Genomic DNA, 11,942 nt, shown 5'->3' on the forward strand with positions numbered 1-11,942 from the left:
CGGCAATTAGGCCCAGCCGTAGCTATTGAAAACATACTAAGCAGAGAGTACATATGCATTGATCAAATAGTTTTACATTACATTTATATTTATATTGTTAACTCTTTAATAACAGTTTTTAAAAATCATATAGTTCCTCTTATCTTAGTTTCTAGTCCCTAAAGAAATGATATATACCACCATCTCACGATGCTTATGGTCATAAACAGTTGCTTCCGAAAACTCTAGCAGTCCCAACCGCTTCCATATTGTTTAAACCAGTCTAACTCTAATACAATGTGGAAGCCACTCGAAAGTAACTCTTTCAATATTCACAATCGAACTCTTAAGTAACTCTTTCGATACTAACAATCTTATCATGTATAATGCCCCAGGTAAGAAGAAGAAAATCGACGTAATACGAAACACTTAGTCAAAATATGAGTTTAAAACCAAAGAGCAGCCCAAGGGATTTGGTTTGTCATGGCTCTATACCATCATCATCAACTAATTGATCTATTTGGTACAAAAGTTATAACATCACAACACATTTCATGTAAAATGTTGTAGTAGCTTTAGTTTTCTTTTATCCTTTTTCATTCCTTCTTACCTTTGTTTTCTTCATCACCTTTCAGAAATTTCATGAACCAATAAGCAGAAGATTTCGGATGACGGGTTAAACCGTTCTTGTAGTCTACATATACCAAACCAAATCTCTTGGTGTACCCTTGCGCCCACTCGAAGTTGTCCACCAACGACCACGCAAAGTATCCCTTTATGTCCACTCCGTCTCTGTTTCAATTTTCGCCGTTAACATAACACTCTCACTGATTTACTTAATAAAAATTCTCTGTTCCCAAGTTTTTGTTGATTGTAAAGATATGAATGAAGGGAAAAATGTTGACTTACTTAATAGCCTGAGAGACATTCGCAAGGTAACTCTTGAAATAGGCAACTCTACGCTTATCGTCAAGCATATCATGGATAGAGGCAGATCCATCATCTTCGTCATCCATACCTGTCGTGTTGGACCAAGAGATCTAAACCTCAGGATATATATACAATAGAAGTTCGATATGACCAAAATAATTATTTGTTTCCAACTTTATTTGGATAACAAAAGTGCGGCTCTTCTTAGCACACTATGCATTGTACTATATTGAGCTAAACCATATAGTTACAGGGATAGTAAATACCATTTTCAGTAATAAAGATTGGAGGGTGGTTATATTTTTTGCTGATGTAATTCAAAGTCTTCCGGATTCCCCAAGGCACAACATAAAGCCAATCCGAAGCAGCCTGTAATTGGCACAAATTATTTAGTTGATTACTAGCTTACGCGTCCCTGTCTTTGACAGATGTGCAGAAATGTCGATAAAATCATTAGATTGAGTGGAGACTAAGAAGAGAATTCTTACCCTTTCGCCTATCAGCTCTCCATTTTCCTGTTCAACTGTGCACGGAAAAGAATATATGATGAATACACTAGGAAACCAGTAAGAAGATGCTATTAGCAAAAGAAATTTCAGTGTTTGTTACCAATCCTCTCCAGTTCTTGTGCTTGGTAAAAGTTACTCTCAGCTTCTTTATTTGAGACATGAGAAATCAATCTCGTAGTATAGTGGTTCAGGCCAAGGAAGTCCCATGAGTTTTGAAGCATAAACTCCTTTTCTTCCGGAGTAAATCTAGGAAGATTGTCTCCAAGTTTCTGGCGCATACTTGCAGGATAGTCTCCAAAAAACAAAGGATCCAAGAACCTGCAAAGAATTTTAATTTCTTATTTCAAGGAATGATATATACTTGTAAGTGTGTAAGTCATTTGACGAATAGTTGAAGTTTATGATAATTTGATATTACCACAATCTTAAACAAAAATGGCATTTATGCAACTTTAACATATGAAAAGTTAACTAGAGTAAGAAAGGGAATATTACTCACAAAAGACTATTTAAGATTCCACAGCATAATAAGTGGATTATATATTCTGAACTACCTACCATTACAAGATATAAAATCAATGAAGTAATTCCAGAAACTATTCTCAAAAGTCATATAAACTGTAGAAAGCAGAAATCTGTTTACTACAAAATTTCACGAAGTTATGGTGCAGCTGTGGGTATAATCTACAGAGACACCACATTTATATCTTAACACATCAGCAATACAATTCCATTCGAAAACTTAATGCTTAAGAAAGCACTCAATGCGCGCATCCTACTTACCATCCAAGTTGAAAGTCAATTCGCCTATCCGCAGCAACCTTGTCTTCCGGTTTCTCTGAGTTTGGCTCCGCCCACTCACAATCAACTGACAAACCGATTTGTCCACCTTGACTTTCCTAGATTAATATATGTAAACCCAAAAGCGCACTGGTAAATAACAAGCAATTGAGATGCATTGATAAAGGTACCAGATGTCAACAACAGAACCCTTGAGACATCATCCAGTAGCCAAAGGTCCAAGTAAAATAAACAAAATTAGGTTGCTTAGCCACAATAACAAGCTATCATACCTTGTACTTGCTTCTATATATGGAAACAGCAGTTGCATGGGCCAGAACCTGATGATGTGAGACCAAATATGGTTCGATTAAGGGCTTCTCATTTCTTCCAGGTGCAAATATACCAATACAGTGTCCATTCACCGAGGTCTGAAGTGGTTCATTTAATGTGATCCAGTGCTTCACTCTATCACCAAAATTGGCAAAACAAGCATCTGCATAGAGGCCAAAATAATCGCTGCACGTGAAGAAAAGTTTAATGTCAAAAGAGTAAATTCTATGAAAAGTGCTGCATTGTTTATTCTAGCTAGAGGAAAGCTTCATAGAAGGATTGTGAAAAAATGAAAGATATTAGCCTCTGAAACCTAACCTAAACCCTGATGTTTTGAGACTAAATATAATTAACCACTTAAACTTGCACAAGAAAGGGATCATAAACAAGACTTCTAAACTAATTGTATTTCTGCTTTTGAAGATATTACACATGACATAGTCTATTACAGTTTACTACTTAGTACTTACACAATTTTCCTATTTGTCCAGCCTCCGATTGCGTCCTGGAGATGGGATGGGAGATCCCAATGGTACAGAGTTACATACGGCTGAATACCTGCAGCGGCAATCATCCCGTCAAAATATCATCCACACGAAGAGGAAAAAGATCATTTCAGTTAGAGTAAATACCTTTTTCAAGAAGTGTATTGATAAGATTGTTGTAGAAAGCAATGCCTTCTTCATTGACTTCAGTTCCCAAGCCATCTAGAAAAGTTGACATACAAATACAATAAGTCCTGCAGTCGGCAAACTTTTAAATTTTTCAGGAAATAAAGGAACTCAAGATTTCATGTTTTGAAAAGAAATCCCACAGCTATAAAAGGATCTCTTAGGGAAATACTGATCCATCATTTCCAAGATGAAGAGATAAACAAAATGCTCCCCCAAAATTAAAGATCAAATGATGAAGGTTCTAAAGGAGAAGTAAACCTTCCCATCATTGCTCATAAAAAGATATAAGTACTTGACATTGTCAACAACTACTATATGGGATATACTATGACTAGCGACAATATAATTTACACATAAAGAAATCAGCACAACACAAATATGAAGATTTAAGTATAAACAGAGAGAGATGATTAGTAAACTGCAGAACACACACAGTATAGTTTTTCCAAATTTCAACTAAAAAGGATAAAGTAAGTAACAAAGTATCCACTTCACACAACCATATAATTAAACATACCAGGGAAAATGCGAGACCAAGATATGGAAAATCTGTAAGCACCGAATCCTAATTGTCCTATAAGTTCAACATCTTCCTGCAACATTATTGGAACAAAAAATATTACAAACAAAGTAATATACAGACCAAAGAAAGATCCTCACAAAGATTACCTTGTATCTATGGTAATGATCCACAGCAACATCGCCGTTACTTCCATCAAGAATCTTCCCTAAATAAGAGGAAACAAACAGTTAGAAATCTACCTAGTCGTCATCGATCGAGACGGCATAAGCTGAGAAAGAACCACACAACAAACCTTCAAGATGAGTGAACTTATCCCATATACTTGGTCCTTTTTTACCTTCATTCCAACCTCCTTCAATCTACAAAACCATTATCAATACTTAAGCTCAGTGATAACAAAACAACAGAGCTTATGTGAAGCACCAAGCCTATTCCTACACAAACTTCAAACCACATTCAAAAGAAATCCATCTAAATCTTCTTAAAATTCGATTCGTACTTCAATTCTGGAATCAACATTTGCAGAAAATCCAAGTAAATCGAGAAATTTGTACACGAAAAAGTAGAAGACGAAGGAGAAACGAGAAAGAAGAAGATGAGAGTTCAGATCTTGGAGGCTGAGAGAGAGATAGACCTGGTAAGCGGAAGTGGCAACGCCGAAGGTGAAAGTGGAAGGGAAGTTAGAGCGGTGGGTGACCGGAGAGACGGCGAGATTAGTCAAGTTAAGCTTCTGTGCCATTTTTTCCGATTAGTATGGAATCTGATACGCAAGAATGCAAAAGTTGCGGAGATAAATATCGGAAGAGAAGGCCTAAATCAGCCCGTATGGTTTGGTCTACCAATTTTAATAGAAATGCATTTTCTTTTTCAAACCGAACCGTTGTAAAATTTAAATTTTTATAAATTACTAAACATTATACTAAAACCATTAATTTTCGATGACTAAACTGTCGATGGGTAAAATGTAATTTCGATAGTGGATACATCCAGGGAAGAGATTTTACAGCCACGGGCTGGCTAATCAGAGATGCTAATGGCCACTTGATTAGCTCTGGATGTGCGAAGCTTCAGAAATCCTATTTAGCTTTACAAGCGGAGGCCCTTGGCTTCCTTTATGCTCTTCAGGTCGTATGGATTCAAGGACATCGATGCGTTTATTTTGAGGGAGATAATATGGAGCTGGTTAAGTTGATTAATACAATGGGTGATCACGTTAAACTTGGGACTCTTCTCTACGATATTCGTCAATGGATGCGTAAACTGCCGTTAGTTTCTTTGGCTCATGTAAACCGAGAGAAAAATGCCGCAGCAGATGTTTTATCGAATCGAGTTTCTAGTATTAATTCTCTGTATCAAACTTTTACTATACCACCTGCATGGTTGGTGAACTATCTGTACTATCCATTTACCATATAAATAAAAGTTAGAAGTTAAAAAAAAAAAAAAACTGTCGATGGACTAGACCTGGACAAAATACTGTACATGGAAGCGAAACAAACCAAAAATTTGACAAAATACATAAACGGATTCTAGACTCCTAGATCCAGAGAACCAGAACCGAACCCGAACAAAACTATAATTATATAGATATCCGAAATACTTGAGATACAATTATATATCCAAAATATTAGTTATATTTACTCTTGATATAACGTCTTTACCTAAAGCCGAATATATTAAAAATAATAACTAAAATATCCAAAAGTTCTTGGTTATATTTGCCAAATTTTATTCAGATTTAACTATTTTTAGATTTTTTTTTTCTAATATTTTTGGGTACATGAAACAAAACCAAACCTGAATCAAAATTTTATAAAACCCAAATGAATCCTAGAATCCCGTAACCGACCTACATGGAATCGATTCGAACCCGAATGTAAATGCTTACGAGACGGTTGACATGGCAAGTGATTGGTTCAAAATGAGTGATCATGGTACATACAATTACTCGAAACGACGTTGTTTTGAATGTATAAAATAATTAAAAAAATTATTATTAAAATTTAATCGAAAAAATAAAATGAATAGGAATTTTTTTTTTTTTCATGAGCAGTTTTTTGATACATTAATTTTAGCCGTGCTTCTAGATTGATGACGGCGGCGACTTGGAGAGTGGACTTGTAAGGCTTATAGATTTTTGGATCCTCCCAATCAAAATTTAGAAAATGTCCCCGACCAAATAAGCAATTGCGGCGACGTATGGTTTATAGATTTTTGGATCCTCCAGATCAGTCCAATTCGTATATATGACGTATCCTCTTTCAGAAAGATCATGGACGACAAATCAATGTGATATCCTTGAGAAGTGTACACCAGTTCCAGCAGGGGAAAGTGATGTCTCTGTATTTTACCACTTTTAAGCACATTTTTCTCGTACATTTAGCTAAGTTTCATCTCTCTTTCATTGCATCCAGAGTCCTTTTCATAACATTTTCATCACTTAGTACGATTTGCATTGCATGGCATAGCATGTTGCATATTGGATGAGTTTCAGGTACTTTGGAGCTTATTTGGGACTTAATGGAGCAAGGAGGAACCAACACGACCTTGGAGCTAGACTTGGGATCAAGTTGGAGAGGAATGAAGTCGTTCAAGATCACCCAGGACCAGACTCGACGTCATGGCTCGACTTCACGTCGAGTAGGACGCCAAGAAGCCGCCTGGGAGCAGACTCGACCACACGGACTCGATGACACGTCGAGTAGGACGCCAGAAGGAGCTACCTTTGAAGAATCACACGGGCTCGACGTGGTTGGCTGGACTTCACGTCGAGGGGGTGCTCCGCCGACTTCTTATTTTGTCTTGTAGCCAAATTAGGGCAACCTAGTATTCCTATAAATAGGGGTTCACGCTATTATCCAGCGGATATTTCCTTTTACCCAGCAGATATTCCGCTGCTCTCTCTAAAAACCCTAGTTTTGTAATCGTTTTTCCCTTTGATCCTTTGAGTTTTTGGATTTCGTTTCTTCATCAAAGTTGTAGATCTCCTTCTAATCTATAACATACTTGCTTTTTAATGATTTCTGGGTTTATGCAATTTTCTGGGTTTTTATGCATGATGTTCTTCAGTGTTCTTGAGTAGTGGATTAGGGTTCTTGAGGATGGGTTAGATTAGGTGTGGAATCCTTAGTATATTTAGGTGGTTAAGTGTAGAATTGCTTGATTTCCCTTCTGGTTTAGTAGATCTTAATGCTATTTCTTCTCTGATCAATTGGAAATTGATCTCAGACATTTTCACGTCCACAAGGTGTTTGATGAAATGTCTGAACAAACTTTTCCAGAGATTTGCATACTCTAGCCCAAGAGATTGGATGTTTAGAATGCTTATTGACTATATTAGATTGAATCATAATGCCTGCTAGGTTATATTTCTTCAATGAGAATTGAGTATGAAAGTGATTTAGCTTGAGAATCTCTGTCACAAGAGTGGATTGATTTGTATTCGAATCTATTGTCTAGGGATAGCTTGATTGAGTTTGTTAATCACCTAGGTAGACTAAGGAGACTGCTATAATCGATTATCCCATTCCTCAGGACCCTTTTATCTCTATTGATTGTTTAAATCTTGTTTCTGTTAGTTTATGTTGCTTAGCTCAACCTGCTCTACTCGACCTGTTAGGCCTAGATCGTTTTTCTGCATTGTTAGGTTGTTAGTTTCTTTTCCAAAGCTTATGCATGATAGTTTCTGGTCTTTAGTTTACTTCTTGCTCTTGTTTACTTGCTGTTTAGTTCTCTTTCTTATGCTTTCGAATTCGGTATCCGCATGTTAAATTGGTTGCTTAGGATCAATAGAAACATACAAAACCCTTTCATAATTGGCTTGACTTATTTGCTTTCTGTGCATACCTTGAATGCTTGCAGTCACACTGAGATTGGATTGATAAACCTAATATACTACAATGGCATGTGTATTAGGGATTGATACTTGTTAGACAGAAAAATCCTACTATCAGAAAGATTCCAATTATAGACGAAGATGTGACCGCCGTGAACGATCCATTCTATGTATCTATAGCCAAAATGACGTTGTTTTGAACCAATCATTTGTCATGTCAACCATTTAATGGCGGTTTAGTCATCAGAAATTAACGGTTGACTTACATTGTTTAAGTCAATGTTGGTTTTCGCATTACGTTTAGTAATACATGTATGAAATTTGAATTTTACAATGATTGAGGTTTTAAAAAATGCATTTTATTGAAGTTTATATTGGTGTCGGATCCTGAACTTCGTGTTCGGATCCGTCCGAAGATTGCCACGTAGATTAAAAGTCAACAGACCAACAATCAACAAAATAGACTCCCGAACTGAGGACCCGGCCCGAAGCCGACACCGGTCAAGGAGCTCGGGCAGCGGAGCGAAGAGGAAACGAGCTCGAAACAAAGTAATTGGCCGAACATTCGAAGGCTCAAGAAGAGTTTGAAAGAATTCAAACATAGACGTTATGACATTGATTAGAGAATCAAAACGGACATATTTAAGGGCATTTATCATATTAATTGGCTAATTAATGTAATCATTGTGTATAAATATTAGACCCCAAATGCATAAGGGGGTATATTGAATTCTCTCTTACAAGTCCATCCTATATTATTTTTTCTCTACAATTTTGTCTACATTTTGATACTATTTTCATATATTTTATAGCCTTGTATTTTGATCTTGAGAGCTTTAGCCCACGAATAAATATATACTTGAGTGGTGAATCCGACATTTCATATTTTGGCGCCTGTGGGGACGCTAAGTTCTCAAAGTTTTCATAAGTTTCAAGCTACAAGCAAGTCATCATGGCCAATCTACCAAATGCTAACGAAGCCATTATCGACGCCCTTAAGAAGATTAGCGATTCCATGACCAGTATGACCGAAAAGTTCACGGACGTGGAAAAATCTATAGCCGATCTCTAGGCCTCTCAGGTAACACTAACACAAAGCTATCAAAAAGTTAATACTCATGTGGATTCTTTGTGTGTAGATACCAATCGAGGAGCTTGCCGAAGTATCCCTAATAAAACCCCTCTGCGGGTACCTACCAGTACGGCGGCCAATGGTACTCCAAGTGGCATAGACTAAGGAGCCGAAACAGGGATCCGTTCCCAATGCGATAATCTAGATGGGGTCGAAGTCAACGGGGCCCGAACTGAAGACAAATTCGAGCAAGGAGTGTTCAAACACGGCGAAGCCTATGAAAATGTCAGATGCGAGCTGAAAGAGATCATGTTAAAGTTCCATCAAGCAACCAGTTCGGAACCCAGCATTGATCGCGTGATTGAAGAAGCGAGGCGAACACCATTCACCCCGCGGATCGTGAGCCTCATGATTAAAAATTCTCGCAAAATCAATTTGGCGCCTTACGACGATAAAGGAGACCCGAAGAGTTACCTTTCAGCCTTTTTAATACCGGCTAGAATAATTGAACTGAAGGAAAACAAAGAAAATGCAGGTTATTGCAAACTCTTCTCTAAAAACCTGTCCGGACAAGCATTGATGTGGTTTACTCAACTTGAGTCCGGTTCTATCAGCAATTTCAACCAATTGTCAGGTGTCTTCCTCAAGCAATAGTCAATCCTTATCGATAAAAGTACCTCTGATCCAGATCTATGGAACTTGGCACAAGGACCAAACGATACGCTCCTCAAGCATATAACCAAGTTCGAGGAGATCCTAGCGAAGCTCCCGGCAATATCACAAACCTCGGCTATTTCAGCATTAAAGAAAGGATTGTGGCACGATTATAATTTATGAAAAGAACTCATTGTACACAAACCAACTACCATTCAAGATGCTTCGTTAGTAAGGCCACTCCTAGACGAAGGGGTTGGAGGATTCTGACGAGTAGGAGAGGCTCGAAGGGAATGTCTTCGGGGAGAGCGAGTTCGGGAAAGACCATGGCGGGGAGTCGGTCTCGTGGCTGACATCGTCCGAATGCTCTCCTAGCTACCATCTTTAGCCAGCAACGTCTTACAAAAATCCTTATTATCAACAAGGCTTGCCAAGTTTTGTTTCTTCTCTCCACATAGAGTCAAAATTGGGTCAACAAAGGCCTTGTCTTTTGCTTCTTCGCCCGAACAGATATTCTTTCAGCGGAGGGAGGAAGGGGAAGAGATTGGAGTCGTCCGGGGAAACTCATCCTGACAATACGACCCGCTTCGTGGATACGGTTGAGGGTGAATGAGTTCTAGAAGATTTCGCCTTCGATGGCGACCTTGAAGAATTCGACGAACTCTTCAGTTAGAAAATGGCGGCTTTGGATCGCTACAAGAAAAACAAAAAAACTTGTTTAATTTGTCATCAACTATGGTGATATGAACAATTAATGAAGTGAAATCCCTAGTTCTACCAGGTTTCAACACCCTACGGTCGGAAGAATATCAGACAAATCACCAATTGTGGCGGGAGTCATCTTCACCAAGGACCAGGGGCGATTCCAGTTATCATCACGGTAAGGAAGATAGGAAATTAAAGTTCTATCTTGGGTGGGATAGCCGGCGAGAGCACCCAGAGTCCTTGAACTCCGGATACTGATGAGTTCACTAAGTTCGGTAGCGCTGATGGCGTAACCGGTCTCCGTAGCCATCGTAAGAATTCTCAAGATTTTCCGGAGAAGGTTGGGGGCAAGTTGAGAAAGAGCAATGTTCAAAGCGTTGAGATAACGGACCAGGATTATTTTCAGTCCCTATTGCAAATGCAGCCATCTGAAATTGATGTTGTCTCTCTGGATCAGATTGCAGGTTCTAGCTAATTAGGAGATCGAGCAGGTTCTTTTCTTGTTGCCATTTGAATAAAGCACCATGTCCATCATTGTTATAGGAGATCAAGCAGGTTCATTTCTTGTTTTTTTTTTTTTTTTTTTTTTTTTTTTTTAATTAACTATAATATATTAATAAACCCAAATGGGCACGACAAACAGAGTTACACGGCCCAAAAACGGCCCACAAAAAAAAGGAAAAGCAAATCAGAGGCCCGACGGAAGTAGAGCTCGGAACCGGGTGCGAGTTACCGGAGACAACGACTAATCGTCCAGGAAATCCGGCGTTAACAAAGGGCACTACTTCGCTTCATCTTCGGCTGCTCCAAAGCTTCGATTGGAGCTAACGATTCCAAACCAAAACTCTAGAGCCTCCGTCAGATATTACCCCTAACTCCCTTCCCGGACTGAACCTAGCCGAAGACAACCGGACCCACCACCTTCCTGTCCCCGACCTAGCAACAAGAAGGATCTCGGATCTAACCCCCCACCTCCTGCTCCGGCACACCGAACCACTAACCTAGACTGCACCTGCTTCAACCGGGAGAGACGAAAACCAGCTCGGTAACGGTTAGGTCGTCGGCTCAACACAACCACAACCGCCAGAACCCTAGCCAGCCAGCCCAGATCTGAAAAGAACAACCGCAAATCGCCCCAACACATGGTGAAAAGCCTCCGATCCGCCTGTCGACTTCCGCCGCCATCCACAGATCCGAAACCGACACCTCGAGCCGAATCACTTTAAGCCAAACCACCGAGTCCTCAACAGTAGTACAACGACAAAAAGCAATTCCAATGTCGGATTCGCACCCACGAAAAGCGTCTAGGGCAGATCTACCACATCACACCACCACCGGAGAAGCAAGGCCGACACCAACCGCTGGTCCGAGAACCCTCTTTGTCGACGATGAAGAACAAACAACTAAGAGGCAAGAAGGGAGAGGAGCAGAGGCAAACCGGAGAAGGAAACCGGTTCCGGAGAGACTCCTCTCCCTTAGATCTATCAATTGATGGCTAGGGTTTTTTAGGAGAGAGGTGGGAGAGTTTTTGCCTCTCAAAGGCCTTGCGTTGGTCCCGCTTTCGGTTCATTTCTTGTTGCCTGAGTTGTATAGGAAAGCTTGGCCCATCATTGGTGATCAATATATTAAAGGGATTATTACAGAATTTGCCCCTTTTGGGCCACCATTTTTTATATCTGCCATTTCATTGATGGGCTTTTGGATATGCCATTCTCAACATGACGAAATGATGGAATTGACCTTAACGCTGGTGAGTCGTTTTTGGAAGCACAAATTCATAAGAACCAATAAGAGAATTTCTACTAGTAATTAACAAATTCTCAAATTAGCAAATCCTCAAACCAAAGATGATAAAAATGTATAGACAGATGAAAAAAAAAATGCACAGACTATAAGGTGAATTTGCTCAGTAGCTATATTTGGACCAAAAATAAAAAATATAGGCATC

The 11,942-nt window shown here is 39.1% G+C and overlaps 1 protein-coding gene across 1 annotated transcript; it reads right to left on the reverse strand.

Moving 5' to 3' along the window:
- Positions 1-336: 336 nt before the first annotated feature.
- LOC9306561 (beta-glucosidase 42) lies at positions 337-4,582 on the reverse strand. The gene is made up of 13 exons (XM_021019400.1): positions 4,363-4,582; positions 4,021-4,087; positions 3,875-3,933; positions 3,723-3,798; positions 3,164-3,238; positions 3,002-3,089; positions 2,492-2,717; positions 2,202-2,317; positions 1,519-1,736; positions 1,398-1,432; positions 1,176-1,278; positions 889-997; positions 337-771 (listed from the first exon to the last, which is right to left on the reverse strand). The coding sequence occupies exons 1-13, from the start codon at positions 4,465-4,467 to the stop codon at positions 576-578; spliced, it is 1,473 nt and encodes a 490-aa protein (XP_020875059.1). The 5' UTR covers positions 4,468-4,582; the 3' UTR covers positions 337-575.
- Between the last annotated feature and the right edge of the window lie 7,360 nt (positions 4,583-11,942).

This window comes from Arabidopsis lyrata, assembly GCF_000004255.2.
Source record: "Arabidopsis lyrata subsp. lyrata unplaced genomic scaffold ARALYscaffold_7, whole genome shotgun sequence".
In the NCBI taxonomy this organism is placed as follows: domain Eukaryota; kingdom Viridiplantae; phylum Streptophyta; class Magnoliopsida; order Brassicales; family Brassicaceae; genus Arabidopsis; species Arabidopsis lyrata.